Raw genomic sequence first — 19,013 nt, forward strand, 5'->3', positions numbered from 1 at the left:
GATGAGCAAGGATAGAGAAGAAAGCCATTTGTTCATCATTAGGGAGAACAGCGTTGGCATGAATTTGGTGCTAGAACGTACGAACGATTGGCTTATTAGACAGAATCTGGGTAAAGTCTAATACCACAAGCCACCAGAATGTCTTCAGTGCCCCATAGTAATGATTTACGATTCTCTGGAGCGGTCCTAGAGTGATGAACACAATACTTCCTACAGAGAGGGAGAGTGCGGTCTCTAACAGGTTCGCCTAAGTCCCCTGTAGATGTGTAACTAGGTTGAGAGCTGGTACGTGTGAAGGCAAGCATCTGATTTACATCATCTTCATTCAGCGAGCCCTCATGCACTCCGAATGGGGGTGGAATCATCCTGGAAGAAACCACACCCATCAGGATAGACATCCTTTTTTTCATTTTAGGGTAAAGATGATCATTCAGAAGAACTTGGAGTTGATTTGCAGTGACGAATCGAAGAGGACACGAACCACGTGAGCAGAAATAAATACCCCCACAACATGGTGTGTATATGAGGGTGGGGGGGCTAAATATTACTGGAGTTCGAATGTGGCTTAAGTGATTTTACATTGAAGTGCTTTGATGTTACAAACGTCTGGAGAATCACTGGATCCTCTAGACATAATGACAAAAGGTGACTACAGGAACTGTTTCCAGGAATGGGACAAGTGTATCATATCACAAGGAGAGTACGGTGAAGGGGATTCAAAATAATATATACACTTCGCTGTAAGGACTTGAGGGGGTGGAGCTACGTTACAATTCAAGCTGCACATGGGATTGTTATGGAAGAGACACACAAACCTGCTAGAAAGATTTGGTGAAAATTTGATCAGCCTCAGGCCTAGTCCACATGTATATGGGTATTTCCGAACACGTACATTTTTAGTAATTTTGTCATGTCATTGTTCAAAAAGAAAAAGAGAGCACAAACCTCTGATTTGAGGACACCAGCCCCAGGATAGTACAGTATAGTAAAATGAAGGAAAGGGAGGGAAAAGAAAAAAAGGATCTGCATATGGTAACGGATGGGGAGTCGTATAACGTATCGCGTATTCTGGCGCTTAATAAAACCAATCCGACAGAAGACGTCATCAAATACTGAAAACATACGCCGCAAAAAAAAGAACATGGTCTCACATCTGCAGATGATGCTCGCTCTACACGTGTCTCAAAAATTAGAATAACGTGGAAAAGTTCATTTTTCCCCCTGTAATTTAATTCAAAAAGTGGGGCCTTCATATATTCTAGACTCACGTATGAACGTTCTGCATTATAAAAGCTATCCTAATAGTTTGAGATACTGGATTTTTGATTTCCATGAGCTGTAAACAAAATAAAAAAAACAGCTTGAAAATTTTCACTTTCTGTGGAATGAATCCACACCATATGAAAGTTCCACTTTTTGAATTAAATTACGGGGGGAAATAATTTTTTTTTTTGAGATCGGAGAAGTCGACAGGAAAGCCCAAATGGAGAACGTGTTCAGCGAGACACCACCCACACTGTCATATGAGAAGTATACGCTATTATAGTGTCATTTGAAACGTTCCGGTTGTCAGCAGTTGGTTAATGAATGACAAAGCCAGCGGGGGATTTGTTCCTCCCCCAGCTCTTTTCCTCCCCACTGTATTAGAAGAGGGTATGAGAAAGGAACTGATCCTAAAAATAAGCCAATGAATAGGCGTTATGAATAATCACAGCACCTGCGTGAGTTTCTGGGTCAAAACAAATACTCGGCCTACGGAGCACTCCGGGACGAGATACGAGTTGTATTGTGTGTATACGAGTATTTTTCCCTCTCTAACCTTTAACTCCACCACACGGTGGGTAACCTGGGCCGTTTTAAACGTGAGCCCGAATACCGAATTATAAACAGGGAGTCGTTTCTTTTTCCTAAAAAGGTGCTTTAATATAACGTCAGTCTGGAAGAAAATTTGCAACAAACCATGGGTCACATCACCTCGAAACGCACTGCGCCGCCTCTCGGCACCGGCTTTCAGAGATGCGGTGAAAGTCGGCATGGCTTTCCAAAACATTTACTTTATAAAAAAAAAAAAAAAAGACAGAACCCCAAGTGGATGTAATGCTTAGAAATTCTAAATGTAATCTTGACACGATAACTAGTTGTGCCTTTAGATAGTAGTGGAAGAAAAAAACAAAATGGAAGAACAACAACAACAAAAAGACATCCTTGACCAACACCAAAAAAAAGTGCTCCGCCTCTGACAGCATGTTTAATGCGAGGGACGGGACGTCGACGATACCGATGAGGTAAAGGAACTCTGTGAAAGGGCAGTGTTTTGTTTTAAACACGCGGGTTAAATTTGACACCATTTCTGAAAAGCAGATACCACACACAGGGTTCAGATCAGGAAGAAACAACAGCAGCAGGATAATCATAAAAAAACAAAAAGGTGTCTATTTGAAATGAAATACTGACAGATTAGCAAACTCTCTTGCATGGTGCAGAGAAGGAAGAGAGAGAGAGAGAGAGCGCACATGAAAGAATAAATAATTGCGTAAATATGGGTAATTAATGCGAACAGATCATGGTGTAGTGTGTATAAGAAGAAGAAAAAAAAAAAAAAGAACACAAAACAGATTATTGCGTGTTTGGCGGCTCAAATACGCCGCTGCTCCTCTCCTAGGCACCGTGGTGAGAGGCTACACACACGCACGTGCGCACATACATACACACACACACACACAGAGCACACACACAGCACCCAGAGCTAAAAAGCACCTCTGCACTGCTCAGAACAAATCTGCAGATGGACCTTCACTTCACCCTGCACAACTGAGAGCATTCTCTCACTCACTCGCGCGCGCACGCTCTCTCTCTCTCTCTCTCTCTCACACACACACACACGTCTCACTGTTTCTGGTGTGTGAGGTACTGAAGTCATGTGCGCTGCAGCAGCGGCAGGGTGTAGCTCAGAATAAGTTTTTAAAAAAAAAAGAAAGAAAGAAAAAAAAAGAAACGACAGGCGTGTGCTGATAACCTGGAAATATATAACCGTATAACGCGAAATATTATTGCCCTCATTAAAAGGGATGCTCCGGGGCAGATGTGCGCGTCAAGCTGTCTCGCCTGTGTTGGACGAGGAGCTTCGTACGAGTTCTAGAAAGAACCGCATGTCTGATTAAAACTAGAACAAGATTGTAAAATGATGCAATGATGTGAAAGTGAATATCAGCAAACACCTGAGGGACACGCTGGAGATTTCGTGCATCTCCTGATGATCAGGATACATCTCTCTCTCTCTAATATATATAAAATTAAAGGAGTGAGGGGATCAGCAAGGTGTCTACGTTACACCAGCTTTAAAATCCAATCTAAAAAAAACACAAACTAAAACTCGGCTTATCCAGAATATCCATGATATTCACTGGACGAGCTCCGAGATGACCCGACCCGATTGTCGGCGTGTTCTGCACCGTTACAGGACCCACACCGTGATCCAGCAACCCGGTAAAAACTAAACGAGCCTCGGCGTGAAACGACGTGGCGATCCGTCGGCGTGATTTAGACCGTCCGCGATTGTTCCGCATCTCGCGAAAAAACGAAGAAGCCGACTGTGTAAAACGAACGGGTGCGAACGCATCCCTTTGCTTTTACGACACAAACAGACGCACGCGTCCAGAAACGGGAACGGCGTCTGTACGATGATGGCACGAGTGCACGCGAAAGAAAACGACAACACTGATGGAGACGATTAAAAGAAAAGAAACCTCCAGTCTGGATAACACTGCCTTTGACCAAAATAATAATAATAATAATAAAAATAATCATAACAACCTGCCTCTGTTTTTAAAGAGTAGAATTCTGAAAATATTTTCATGTACAAAAATGTTTTCCCAGTAAAAATGACATTCAAAAAAGGCACTTCGTTGTGTAAGCAAAGAGGACAGAAAACCCACAGTCCTTTAACGCCTGCATAGCGACAACCCAAAGATCCGGATTCTCTCGTTTCCATGGGGAAAGAAAGGGTTTGGCGGGGTTTTTTTGGTTTGTTATTAAGCACTTAAGCGAGTGGGTCTCTTGTACGCGGTAAAAGGTCTGTAGTGGACGTTCGTCGCCGTGGGAGCCGCAGACGGGGTGTGGGGGGGTATAGCACGGCGTCTGCGCTTCCTGTGTAGTGAGCAGTGGGCTGCTGGGAGGTGAAGTCTGCGAGAGCACGGACGCCCTCGGTGGTAAGGCAGGACGGTGCAGCTTGCTACCTGCCTCTGAGGTTCTGCAGAACTCCGTACACGTCCTCTTCCTTGCTCAGTCCTTCAAAGAACGGAAGCAGGTCCAGCAGCTCGGTGTCGGTCATGTCATCGAACCACGACTGCACGGGAACCTGCGGAGGAAGAAAAAAACAAAAAAAAAACGCAAGAGTGAAGGATCTACCACGGTAACCGACAAGAAGAAGGATCAATGTTGTGTAGTAAAATTAGTTTATACCCGTGTCACTCATATCACAAACCTAATCGCGGACTTTTCATCACGGAACGTACGAGAAGCTCATTTATTCGTTCACCGCCGACTGTTTCAAACGCCGCGGCGCTGCCGAATTCTCGATTCTGATTGGTCGGAAGGTCTCGATTAACGTTCTGACAGCTGCAAATCACAAAGTTTACGGCCTATTAAAGCACTCGTTCGGACACGTTATCGTTTCTATAGTGATCGCTTCACTGGTCATTTTCCTGCCACTACTCAGTCACTGAGAGCTTATTTTGAAAACATGGACGTGCCACGTTAGAGCCAATCAGAATGCAGCCGTCTACATTCCAACAGAGTATCTGAGGCTGAGACTACAAGAACGTTAACGACGAACTAACTAACTAACGAACGGATAGAAGTTGAGCGGTCGGGTCAGGTGGGCGAGAGTGATGAGGCTCACAGCGTTCTCAGGGTGGAAGATGTAGGACGCTGGCGAGTTGTCCAGTATGATGACGTTGCGCAGCTCTCTGCCCAGCCGACTCAGGTCTTTCACGTAGTTTCCTCTGTGGAACACGCAGGATTCCCGAAAGAGCCGCGCCCGAAACACTCCCCACTGGTCCAGCAGGTCAGCCACGGGGTCAGCGTACTGTGGCACAGGAAGTCAAAAGGTCAAAGATTTATAGGGTTAGCAGAGGAGCAGGATATCTCCGCGACACTAAAAGCTCGTTTCTCCTCAGTAAGAGCAGAGCGAATAGAACTGGTTCATCTGCTAGTGTCTAGGAAAAACCACAAAGTGACATGCAAATCTCCTTCACTGTAATGGTTTTAGCCTCAGGGGACTTACCTGCTTCGTTTAAATCGAGATAAACACAGTCAAACGAGAGCGTTTAGATCAGAAAAGCCAACAGCCGTCGGACTCTCAGCTTACCAGACGTTACAAAGGCAGGCTAGAGCGTCCTAGCAAACAAAGCGCTAATCTACAAAGCGCCAGCCTTTGACTCTTAACAGCTACAACTAAACAAGACGTACCGAAAAAGAAAAAAAGCAGCGTCTGAGACAACAAAAAAAGGAAACTTCACGAAGCGTCCCGATTGAAAAGAATGAGATGTGAAAGCTGGTCTAGGCTCTAGGCCGTGTGGGCTAACACGCTATCACTACCAGCGCACATTCTGTACAAGTCGTGGAGGCTGGAGAGACACTTACCCATGCATTAGCGGCTAAAACAAATGCTGGCCACATAGAGACAGAAAAGGGAAAGGGAGGGAGGGGCAGATATTAGGAGGAGGGGGGGAAAAAAGCAGGAGAAGAGTTCACAACTCATTCACAAGCCTTCGGACATGCTTCAAGTCAAACGTCACATCGAGAAGCCCTGGCGTACAACAACAACAAAACACTGTTCAAAGGGTTAAACAATACCAAGTCATGAATAATTTAAAAAAAAGGAAAACAGGGTGGATTTCCACAGCATGAGAGGGCTTTTTCCCCACAGCACAAAGCACAAGGTACAAAAACTTCTCAGGAGGACCATGAGTCAAAAAAAAAAAAAAAAAAAAAAAAAAAAAAAAAAAAGGTCCAGTCGGATGGTTTTTGGTAACTTTTAAGCCTGAGACTAACCGGAACTAATGGTACTTGGGATGGGACTAGCAGCACAGTCACTGATCGTTTTTTTTTTTTTGGTCTGTTAATTTTTTGTCTATTTATAGTTACAAAAAGAAAAACAGCGAGTGATCGGAATAAAATTCTGATTCATTGCACAGTGTTTTTTTTTTAAATATCATAACCGATAATTATTATTGTTGTTTTGTTTTTTTTACTGGTTAACATTTACTGTTCCACTTGCTGAAAAATGAACTCAATCCTCAACACGGAAAAACGCCCACGGGGCGGGGGCGGGAGGAAACGAACTTGACGCACGCTCCTGTATAGAGTGTACGGAGCTAAAATGCATTATTAAGGATTATTATGGGATGTCGTGAGGCGATCGAACCTTGGCTAGGCTGGCTGTGAAGAGCACGCACTCGAACAATTCTCCCATCCTCTGCAGGAACTCGTCCACGTGCGGTCTCTTCAGGACGTACACCTGAAATGCAGACACGCCCTTTACTACGACTCTGAGCAAACACAAACGCACACAAACACAAATCCACTCCGGATGTGCATTTTACAAAAGAGACGGGGACAGACAGACATCGCTGATGCCGGCAGGAGTGCTTCTTTGTAGGTGTAAAGCTGCCACCCAGTGCAAGTAATCATGAATAGGCCAACCAGGACAGACACAGCCTATCCTGGATTACTTGAACCAGGTAGCGGCCATTTTAAAGCGACGTTTTAGACGAGCACAAAATCGGCACACTGAAAATGACACTTGATGGAGGGTGTCGTCTAGCCGAGGGTCACGTTTGCACCACGTTCCTCCCAGGATGTATACTTTCTTCTTCTGATAGCTGTTTCATCTTCACAATGCTGTTTGTTTAGGTCTCTAACAAACTCTGGGTTCTTCCAGGAACAGGTGTATTTACACTGCGATCACGTGACGCATTAATCACACGCAACTCGACTCCATTCTACAGATTATATGACTTCTGTTGCACCAGAACTAATTCAGGAGTTTCACAACAACGAGTGGGTGGGGTGTACGCTTATCTAAACCGCAACGTTTACATTTTTATTATTAGTAAAACGTTTCGTAAACTATATTGATAATCCCCTCGGTTGAATCCGACAGGCTATTTTGTGTAGATTCATTACAAATAATCTGAATGAAATCACTTCCTAATGAAGTGTCTAAATATAATCGAGTTTTTGAACAACGACTTTAGTTCTCCGTTTACAGTACCTGATGCACTGTGCCGTCAATCTCCACCGGAACGATGAAGTCAGCATTACTAATAGGCTGCGAATAGGAAAGAAAGAACCATAATAAATCATAACTCATAAGAAAAAATAGCACTTTGTACAGCAGACACTTGGAAAGTGGTGTAATAATGGCTTTATTGTGCAATCCAGTAATGTACACACTGTATATACTGTAGCAGTTACTTTAACAAACAGCAGGGGGCGCCTACGTGATTACAGCACTCAATAATATGAATAAGGATTAAAAAAATAATACAAGCTGTAACCACTGTAATACAACACATTATGCAGTACATCTTCATTCTCTGGCTCAACACAATACACGTTAGGAATACTTTGCACAGCAGGACTTCTCAGAACGCTGGATTATTTAAAAGCAGAGGTCAAGACTGCACATGCCCCGCAACTATTTGCCTCCAGGACAATTTTGAGGTTCGTCTTAAATTATCTGCCGAGTCGAGGAATCTCCCTTCCTAAAATACCTGTTCAGTCACTGCTCCAATCAGCCTCTCCTTGACGTTCTTTTCACCAAGATTAACTAGACGACCGACAAGGATTAAAAGCCCAGACGTATTTAATCTGAACAAACCGAGCTAACGGCGACGATTCGCTCGGAAGCTTTCGCTGACCTCTGCTGTGCTCAAACGTTAACGCTTCAGAGTTCACGCGAACCGAGAGCGGGAGGAAACTTTCATATCGCACTAGGGGCAGCAGTGATGAGGCTCTTAATTCTCAGCAACGTTTTAAATCACAGGAAGAGGATATAGAGAATATATATATATATATATACACACATCTCCACGTTTTCTAAATCAAAACAAAATTTCGATCAAAACAGATGGCTGTCACTGGACTTCAAGATACTGGCGTTGAAAGACGAATACCGAACTAGACACACGATACGAGGGCGAGTCAAAGCTTGAGAGAAAAGCTTAAAAGCATGGCAAATTAGACTTTATCCATATCGCTGACGGATCCAGACTCTCATTAAGCTCGGAAACACTCGCACCGAATTGAAAAAGGTAGACTCTTGCGACAAGTCTGTTCATTTGCAACGAACAAAGCAAATCCGTTTTAAAAACGAAGGTTCCCGTTCGACTCGCTCTCAAACACTAAACCGAGTTTAGCCAGCTGCAATAATAATCTAAATCTGTACACACACGTGCATACTATTTTTTCCCCTCTTCTATTTTTGTTTCCTCTTCCTTTTCTTTCCTTCCTCAGTCCCAGCGGTTTTAACAGTCCAAAAGCATGGAAGAAGTCCGTTATGGAGTCCTTATTGTGCTCTGGATATGTTGGGTCAAAACATAATGTTTATAGCCGAGCTGAAGACGAGGACTTTTAGAAATACAGCGACAACATAATGACATGCGGGAAACACTTAGACAGCTTGCTTCTCTGATTCCTTGCTTACTTTTCCTTTTCGTTGCGCGTTATCTTCAGAAAAAGGATTGAGAGATGAAACAAGCGCTGAACGTGTTCGGCTCAACGGCGCAAAATCTTTTGCACGTGTCGAGGAAAACAGAGCATCAAAAGACGTCTTTATTAGGTGAGGAGGAAGAAGCACGATCCTCCCATCTCCCTACTGCCAGGAAGCAGAGTATTCACTCATTTTCATTACTGCGCATTAATGCATTTATCTAGATAACTATCTCGGGCTAAAATTTCATTAACCTGCGGGTTCCCAGGCAACCGAAACAATAACACGAGACAGGGAGGCACTGGGACGGACTAGCTAACGAATTTACGCTCTTGGCCAGATAAGCCTACCTTAAACGAACTGTGCACCAGAGTCTCGTCCAGGTCTATCACCACGCACTTCTTCCCGTAGTCATTGATGTTCACCTCGGGGAGGAGGTATTTCTCCGGAGGCTGGAGGGACAGAACACAGGACGAGAATGAAGGAGTATCTTGGGAAAGAAGAGAGTGTTAAAAGAAAGAAAAAAAAAAAAAAAGAGAAACTTCTGAAGCTGCAGCAGCTCGAGGTGGATGTTAAAATGTCAAAAGTAATGCAGTCAGCAGCAACATTCCAGCTCTATGCCACAGATCCCGTGAAAAAAGGGAAAAGGTCATACGCAAACAGAAGATGACGGCGGGTCAAACGGATGCAGTGCGATCGCGTGATGGCGATTCGACGCTTTCTCAGTGCGTGTATTAATATACAGTCTGTCAGAAAAGAACCACGGACGTGCAGGTCTGAGCTCTGCAAGGACAAACCCTTTTTTTGTAAAAATGTGATCAGCACCGCAAACATGAGAAACGTCCTGCGCGTACCGCAGCGCGCTAAGAAAATAAATCACTTTTCTATTCCAGCCTGGTGTTTTATTGCTGCTGTGAAACCTCGGCTCATCAGCGAAACTGTGCACTCATAATTACGGCGTTAAGTAGAAATTACGCAGCAGGGCTGTGCGATAGAGCAGAAATATCTCACTACCATTACGTCAGGACTTTTTATATGTACTACCATATATAGATTTCGGGGAAACAAAAACCTGATAGCAAAACGATAGTGTCACGTTAGAAAATGTTTTAAACATTAATATCTTAAACACTGAAAAAATCTGGAAAAAAAAATTACCAAAAAAAAAAAAAAAACAATTTGAAAGATTTAACGTTAAAAATGTTAAGATATTTAAGATTGAACTTTTTTTTAATAGTTGTTAAATATTTTTTTAAATGTAAACATTTACAGATTTTGCTTTTAAAAATGACCAGAAGCAGTTCTGCAGTTAAAATATTGTAGTTTTATATTTTTAAATATTAACATTTTACAGATTTTCTTTACAAACTAATCAGAAGCATTTGATGTTTTGTTAAAATGTGTTTTAAAATAATTAAAATAAATAAATAAATAACCCTCGACCCAGGAAGCGTTGTCAGAAACATTCCAGTCAGCACAGCAATTTTGGAAATGTAGTGCAGCACGTGCAGAGTCCAAAGCAAACAGGAAGTAGATTGGTGGAAGGAACTGAGCACCAGAGCCAGCGCAGGGGAAAGAAAAATAATAATAAAAACCCCTGAAAAAAGCACCTCGGTCCCTCGGCATGCAAAAAGTTAATGAATAAATAAAACTAAAAACCACACACACACACACACACACACAAGCATGAGGAACAGAAAAAGGAGTAATACATACACCGGGCACAGGGATGACCTCAGCCTGCTCACACTGGGCCACGACACACCGGGAGAGATGAAGACAGAGAGAATACACAAACACAGGACAGGTGTGAGGGGACTCAACACACACACACACACACACACAAACACAAACACACGTTCCAGTGCATAGAGATTACAATGAGGATGAAATGGGGAACGCAGAGCCAAACTGAAGGTGAAAAGGGGGCGGGGCAGGGCGGTCTGGGGTACCTTTAAGAAGTCATCTAATCTCAGTCCAGAAAAGCAACAGCAATGGATTTAGTTAATACACCATTGAACTAAACGGCTGAAAATGATCTGAACAGAAGTGTTGTACTGGACTACTTCATTTTAAAGCGACAGTTCAGCCAAAAGAATCATGGACTAGAAAAACAAACAAAAACTAGATTTTAGACTGCGCATGATTAAATCATCACACACTCACCTCGAAACATGGGGAGGAAGCCAAATCACTTTCTTTCTCAGGATATAGTTTGAAAGTAGAATTGTACATATGATAATATTAATATTATACACACACATTCATATATAATAATAAAACTCAGAGTGGACCAGTACATTTAATTTAATTTATACTGACCTATTCTGATATTACACAAAACTGATTCTTCTTCTTCTTCTTCTTATTATTATTATTATTAATAATATTATCACCATCATACTTGCCTCAAAATAAATAGACCATTAAAAAAAATTATATATATTTTTTTATTAATTTATTTATTTACTTAAAGCTGGTGGTGATGGTAATATGTTTATTAATATTACTGTTAACAAATTTATAATAACAATAATAATAAAAAATAATTCTCATTTTACTTCACCCAAAAGAAATAAAGTAATCAATTAAGTTAAAAAAAATAAGCATAATAATTTTATTATATTTATTTATTTTGAGTGTGATTTTTAAGTTTATTATAATTTTTTATGGTTGAGAAAATTAACATTTGTATTATTATTATTATTATTATTGCCGAATGCTATTTTTTAAATATTATTAGCATAATCAAACTTGCCTCAAAATAAATTAATACAAATGACTAAAACTACAACAATTATTATTAATAAAATTTATAAACATTTAACAGAAAACAAAATAAAAAATCATCATCATCATCATCATCATTTTATTATTATTAGAATGCCTTTTAAAGTAAGTGTGTAATGATTTAGACAGAATTGTTTGTAAAACATTAAACCTTCAGCTCAGAGCTTCCCGAAGAAGTAAAAGTGTCCTGCTGATAAACTGCAGTCCAGATCAAGTCCGGATCACGGGGGGAAACACACCGATTTTAATTTTGGCTAAACTACTGCATCAATGATAAACAAGAGAGAGTGTGTGTGTGTGTGTGTGTGTGTGTGTGTGTATGTTCCTCTCTCGCTCACCTTTGGTGGCGCTCCGTTCTCCTCCACGGGCGGAGGCAGAGGGCTGCTGGTGTTGTTGTTGGTGCTGGCTGGAGGATCGGCTTCATAACTCCGCAGGCAGCAGAAGAAGGAGCTGAATAAACTGCGGTGACTTTTCTTCTTCAGGCTGCTGCTGGACAGCGAAACTGGACCAGGAGAAAAACGCCACAAAATACATGACAGGGAAGAACTGATAGGAATAAAGAGAACACTAGGTACAGCGAGAGAGAGAGAGAGGAAAAAACACTCGGGTGCATGTTCTTACAGGAAAATAATCAATGATGGGTTGCTGTGAGGAGGAGTTCCTGTTACCGGCATGAAGCTGATCATTTCCCTGTAAAAGCATGACCCGTAGTGTTTTATTCCTCACAGCAACTTGACAAATGCTAACTATTTTGCATATTAAGAGACACATTGTACTTTTTCTCCATTTATGGTTGCATTTAATCTGCAAAACATAGATATTTCCTGTAATCACTTACATTATAGCAGATATTAACCTTATTTCCTCACCATCCACACCAACCACAAAGCGCAAACTCCTCTGTCCAGAAAACAAAGCGCTGACACTGGAGACTCCTCCCATAAATGTTAAACAAACAAACAAACAAACATCGACTCCCAGAAGACTTCACCGTACCAATTACACTTTTTCTTCTTTCTCGGATTATTATTAGTCCTCGATTACGCAGCGCGTGCGTTACGGACGTGTTTGTGTAAACTGTACACGCTACAGTTGTTAAATTGGGGAAGAAAAAAAAAAAATCAGCATCAAAATTTCATCAACACCTTCTGACCAATCGGAATTGAGCGTTCAACGGCGAGATCGTATAACGGACATTACACAACATGTAAAGAAGATCCAGTCGGATAATTCAGGTTAAGGACGCACAGTTTGTCACGCCGGACTCCTCGGTTCAGCTCACTGGTGCACTCGCGTGTAGAATTTTTTTTAAAAAAAGTCAACGTTAAGGTGCCTTTGGAACAAATATCAGCGTTTCCGAATTTTAATAAGAGATTTAAAGAAGTTTAACTGATGAACGTGACTGACTTTAGGATTTTAAAATTTGCAGGACACTGCTTCATTAACACATTTACACACACTCACACAGACACACGCACACATATACACACACACACACACATATATATACACACATACGAACACATATATATATATATAACTACAGGAACTAGACGATGCGTTAGAGCAGCACGTGTACATGTCACGTGACGATGAAAAGATCTTTCTTTTCAACAGCACGCAAGTGGCACTAAAGGTTACTCTCCGTCTTAACGTCACATCCAGACACATGAGAAGAAGTGTGCTATAAATATAAAAAATAAATTAAACAGCTAAGTGGTGCTTGGCGATATGAAAGTTTACACTACTATCCTGAGGTTTTCCCCCCTTTGGACTAGGAACGAATTCACGCTCCGGTGTGGCGAGATGCCATCCGAGTCACTCATGTCTCTCTCTCGCTCTCTCTCTCCTGCACTAATAATAATCTTGTGCATACCAGAGCCGCAGCGAGCTCCAAACGCCGACACTGAGGTCACCGGCGAGAGAATGCCCTTTTAAAAATAGGGATGGGAGAGTGAAGGGGGGAGGCGGGTGGGGGGGAAAAGAGGAGAAAATGAAATGAGAGACCCTCTCTTCCTGACTCCACCCTGTCGTCTATGGGCCTCCTGCTCCATTTTAAGGGCACGCTGGTATTTCGTTTCTTTTCCGGACAGAACAGAGAAGGCTCCGGTGTGCAGAGCGCAAGCGAGAGATAGAGAAGGGAGAGAGAGAGAGAGAGAGAGAGGCAGCACCACATGAAGGAGGGGTTAAAAGGATCTCACAGCCAATAGAAAGGCTCGATTCCTCTTCTGCCCATTTGGTGGGGAACAAAAAAAAAAAAAACTCTGACGACTTTCATACAAAAATATTACAGCAATCTGTTCAAAGGCTTCAAAAACTACGATGCAATCAAACCTTATGTTTAATAGCACTCTTAATTACCACAAACGTAATTAAATGTTTTAAAAATACAAACTTACCACTGAAAGGAAGAACAACGTTAAAAATCCGTATTGATTTTATATTTAAAAATATTTTTGATTAGAAAGAACCGTGGTGTATTTTTTTTACTTCAACCTCAACCCAAACCATTCTTCCTTCAGTATGACCAACGTTACAACTTTGACACGTGTCTATATCAATACTACTAAATACGTCTTTAAATGATCTCGCGTTGGAGTCGGAATTCTTTTTCAAAAAAAGACTCGTTCGGATTTCTCCGGAATAACGACCCGTAAAAGACGGGCTCTTGTTTTTTCTCCCCGATCTGGTCAGCAAGCTCTCTTCGTCCTACGAGATGGGTGCATCTTTTCAAACTCTGCGTCGGCACGACACGCTCCGGTTAAAGCGCTATCGTACGTGAGCTCACAGACGTTGCAAAACTATTGGCACCCTTCTTAAAACCACGAGGGCTATTTGCACGCTTAAACGTGTGGCTTTCACTGCTTTAAAAATGATCAGCACCCCAACCTCTGAGAAGTCTGATCCTGTAATATCAAACAAAGTTAGAGATATTTGTAGATCATGATGAACGTTCCTCGGTGAAGAATTCTTCTATTCTTACGTCTGTGCAGGAGGACGACCTCGACAAATTCAGACCAAAGGTTTTCAATAAGCTTCAAAAACTATACTACTGTCAGTATGAAAATAAATAAATATTATTATTATTACAATAATAATACAGTTAATTACAGTCTTCCTGGCCAAAGTGTTCAATTTTGGTTTCATCCCAAACAAAGTTCTAACATTTCCCATTTTGAAACATTTTAACGGATAACAGGACCATAATATGCTCTGGAGAGAAACACTAGAACTTGTCAGAAGAACGGTGCGTTACAGGAAAGCAGCTTCTCTAAACCCGGTGCAAAATTCCAACCCTCGCGTGTAACGTCTCTTTAATACGATCGGTCTCGCCCGTTCTCTCCTGAAAGCTGCCAGTAATTCCAGACTCGTCCAAATACCTCATGAGACGACGCGATTCGCGACCGATCGGCCGAATTACGACGGAGTCACCGAACGGAGTCGCAAACTTTCAAAAACGTAACTCGTCACGCCACTTTCTCATTTATAAACAACACCTTTCTCTTGAAATGACTCGATTTAAATAGTTCTACTTGTGATAAACGTATAAAACCTGGTTCCTCAAGTGTTCCTCAGATAGTAAGGGGGTTCTTCACTTTCTAAAGGATCACCGTTTTGAGAATCGGGAACTCTCAGTAGTTAAGAGATCTTCACTTCATAAAAATAAAAAAGAAAGATGTTCTACTTAGAATCTTCTTGGATTGACTTTTTATTACAAAAAAGTAAAATTAATCATTAAATCCTTTATTATTTAGACGTGTAAATGTTAAGATAGGTAATCAGACATCTTGCCTAATTAAAATTGTTCATTTATATTCACAAAGCACTCTGCATCACTGGTTCTATCTTTTATAAAACTTTCATCCAGTGAGGAGTATTATTGGCTTATTCAGTCTTCCTGAACAAAACAACAACAACAACAACAACGCTGCTTAAATTGTTTAGAAGTTTGTCTAAAATATGAAACATTACAAGACTAACTTTAAAACCTTTACGTCTTTCCTGACGAGGCAGAAAGGCTAAAACAGCGTACGAAATAAACACTAGAACAATCTACCTGATAAATCAACACATTTACTGCGGTCAGAGTGAACATGGATACGTTACACAAAATCTCAGCGTGGAGGATCCTGACCTCTGCTCGCCGCCTGAATGAGAAAGCAGCTGTTCCTGAGAGGTCAAAGGGTGAAAGCCACGACGTGTTCGCGGCTCAATTCGCCAGAGAGATCAGACGCCCGGATCAGACTCGGATGAGCAACGGGACAAAAATGCCATCAGCCCTGTTACTTTTCACCACGGAAAGCTGAGCGTAAACACGTCCGCTTTTACACAAGACGCAGAGCCGTCGTTACGGCGGAACTGCGTGAACCTCAAACGCGGGGTTACGCTTACACGATTAACATGTAACCGGAACAGGAGAAAAAAAACAGGGAATAACTTTTTTATACACGGATATACAAAGCTGTGTGAGGTTTGAACGCATAGAAAATGCCACTGATCTAAGATTCAGATTTCACTCGTGATAAGTGCTCAGACGGGTTGTCATCACCGCTGACATTTTCATCTCTCTCTCAGCTCATAACAACAACAACAACAACAACAACGTGATAAACACTGACACTATAAATACGTATAGAAATATGTGCTTCTCAAAAATATCTAAACACGAGGAACAATTACAGGATTTGATCTTTTCGTGTATAACACACTCACGTACAAGGACGCGTAAAACTTTCACACTAAATATTTTCCCTTCGTTTTCACCATCGTCTTTTGTCTCTCTTTAAAAACACAGTGATATTTCTTGTACAAATAAAACACAAGCAGGAGCATACATTATTTAGTACTTATTAGTGTTTACTCTGGATAGTTACTTCACTGAGTTATAAAGTTCCACGTACATTTTGTATATAGGTTATATCAGCGGTGCGGCCGTGATTATATTTTTAACGAAATTTTTTTTTTTACAGTCTCTCCAGGATTTTGCGATCGCAGAAATTAACGGAAAATCAAGAATTCAGAGGAACTCGCGATATGACGTCATCACGACGCGCGTTCAGTCAAAGCCCTCTTCGATTCGCGTACGGCCACGAGCAAAATACTCCGCAAGTTGCGGCACAGAATTTCATTGTGGGGGAAAAAAAGCCACGGCACCGAAATCCTGTGCGGACTGAAATTTATATATTTTTTTACTCTATTTATATTTAATGGTTATAAGTAGGGATGGGGTAATGCGACCAAAATATCACATCACATCACGCTTCTCAAAGGCATTTAAACGATACATGAAACGTATCGCGCTACAGCTTTGCTCACAATTTCCCTGTTCAATACTTTACTTAATGTCCGCAAAACACACTTTTTTAAACAGTTAAAAACGGCATTTCATTAATTTAAAAATGTTTAAATAAGTCAGAACAGAAAGGATTGAAAACGTTTGACATTTTACAATTTTAAACATTAAGCATAACATTATATATATATATATATATATTTTATAATATCGATTATTAGATTTTTTTAATTTTCCAATGCAAGCAATTGGTGTGTGTGTGAGAGCGAGAAAGCTGTGGTTTTGTCCAAGTTCAGAGTTTTTAAAATCATTTTATTTTATAGCTTAGTAATTTTTAAAGAAAATAAATAATTGCATGGTTATCGATATCCGCTGATATATAAGGTGTACTACTTTTAACATCACTAGTTTTAATATTTTTTTAAATAAAAAGATCATGACACGCAGGAGATCTATAAAAATAAATAAATAAAAAGCGGTGTATCGTCTTGTAATATCGCGATATCGATATTGTTGTCATATCGCCCACTGACACTGAACCGGTTTAATCCGAAAAATATCTCGGCAATATTTCAACTTGGACCTGATGTGTTTTATGGATTGGAATCTTAGGAATAAAAAGCAATAGCAATTTGTCTCTTAGTAAAAAAAATTAGATTATTATTGAAATAATATCTGAAAAGTTTATGATTATAAAACAAACGTATTTTACAGTTAATTTGAATTAACTGAGAGTGCATAGTTTAGGTTATGTGTCCACTAAACGCAATATAAATACATTAATATTGTTAAATAATAATTCCACTCAGTGAATATATAACCTGAAGCTCGGAGCCCAGCAGTTAGCTAACACAGTTAGCTTAGCACAGCGTGCGCGCGCACGCACGCGTACACACACACACACACACACATACATACATACATACATACATACATACAAAACTCAAATCTTACCTTTTTCAGGATTCGACGATAGGATCTCCTCCTCCTTTGGATTCGTAACTTGCGTTATAATGGACGTGTTGTCCATGGAAACGACAGGCTCTTCCTGTTTCCTAAACTAAGCTAAGCTAGTTATAACGTTATCTTCTCCACTCCGACTGCGTAGACGTAGCTAGTGGGGGGAAAAAATAAAGCGACTCCCGAAAGCAAACGCGGACTGGCGAAGCGAGTCCTGAGGAGATTTTCTTTCTAATAAACCATTTCTCTAGTTAACGAACCCTGGCGTGTGCTGGTTAGCTAGCTAACTAGCTGCGCGGTTGTTGTTGTTGTTGTTTTCTTTTCTTTTGCTAACTTGAGTTGAGGCGCGAGCGCGAGCTAGCAAAGCAGCGGCGTTGTTTTGGAGCGAGCGAGCGAGCGAAGTCTCTCTCTCTCTCGCGCGCGCGCGCTGGTTTAGCTCTCCTTCAAACCCCTCTGTTATTGGACAGAAACCGAGTCATTTGAAAAGATTAGATAGATATTATCCACATTTTTTTTTAAATGTTGGTCTACGCTTTATATATCTATAAACATATTACTAGCTAACTAGTAAAAGAGCTTCGCTGCTAAATAGTTAAAAACTGCGAGTTAAATATTTACCACGAAAGCCATCAAGATGGACCGGTCCAAAAAAAATGAAAAGAGGGGGGAGATTCGGTAATCAAGAACAACCTAATAACCGAGGTTATTATCAAAGCTGTTATTGTAATGTCCGTGTTTTCGGTATTCTCCTTCCAATATGGTGGCGGCGAGTGTTTAAAATTCAGCAGATACATCGCAGACACAGCAGGAGGAGGTGGGACTTTCTAGGAACCCCCTCCCCTCTGATTAAAAATAAAAGCATGCCGAGCATAACATAACACACATACACATATATATGTATATATATACACACATACATATATAATACAACTGCCACCGCCTCCAAGGACTTTTACGACACCTCTAGGCTAAACTAGAATTAGCTATTTTTTGGAAAAAAAAAATATATTTTAGGCAGTTCAATAAAATATTTGCATTACTGGTTAGTGTTAATCTGTCACTCTTCTCTCCAAATATCAAGCCACATACGATTAAACAAAATTAGTTTGCAGGTAATTTGATTGCGTACGGTTTCAATGACACGTCACAGAACATGTATATCAAGTATAAAGCGTGAAAACAAAACATGACTTGATCAGAAAGTACCGAAAATATGCCCAAATTTTTTTTTTTTTTAAATTTGCCACTGTTGAC

General features: G+C 40.8%; 1 protein-coding gene across 2 annotated transcripts; it reads right to left on the reverse strand.

The window, feature by feature from the left end:
* Positions 1-133: 133 nt before the first annotated feature.
* ctdsplb (CTD (carboxy-terminal domain, RNA polymerase II, polypeptide A) small phosphatase-like b) lies at positions 134-18,713 on the reverse strand. Of its 2 annotated transcripts, XM_053651707.1 has the most exons (8): positions 17,754-18,712; positions 11,845-12,008; positions 10,433-10,465; positions 9,067-9,168; positions 7,277-7,333; positions 6,428-6,520; positions 4,901-5,086; positions 134-4,357 (listed from the first exon to the last, which is right to left on the reverse strand). In XM_053651707.1, the coding sequence occupies exons 1-8, from the start codon at positions 17,827-17,829 to the stop codon at positions 4,232-4,234; spliced, it is 837 nt and encodes a 278-aa protein (XP_053507682.1). In that variant the 5' UTR covers positions 17,830-18,712; the 3' UTR covers positions 134-4,231. The 2 variants fall into 2 exon arrangements, with proteins under 2 accessions (XP_053507682.1, XP_053507683.1); XM_053651708.1 differs by lacking the exon at positions 10,433-10,465 and having other exon boundaries at positions 17,754-18,713.
* Between the last annotated feature and the right edge of the window lie 300 nt (positions 18,714-19,013).

The sequence above is a fragment of the Ictalurus furcatus genome, chromosome 20 (genome assembly GCF_023375685.1).
Source record: "Ictalurus furcatus strain D&B chromosome 20, Billie_1.0, whole genome shotgun sequence".
Classification (NCBI taxonomy): Eukaryota; Metazoa; Chordata; class Actinopteri; order Siluriformes; family Ictaluridae; genus Ictalurus; species Ictalurus furcatus.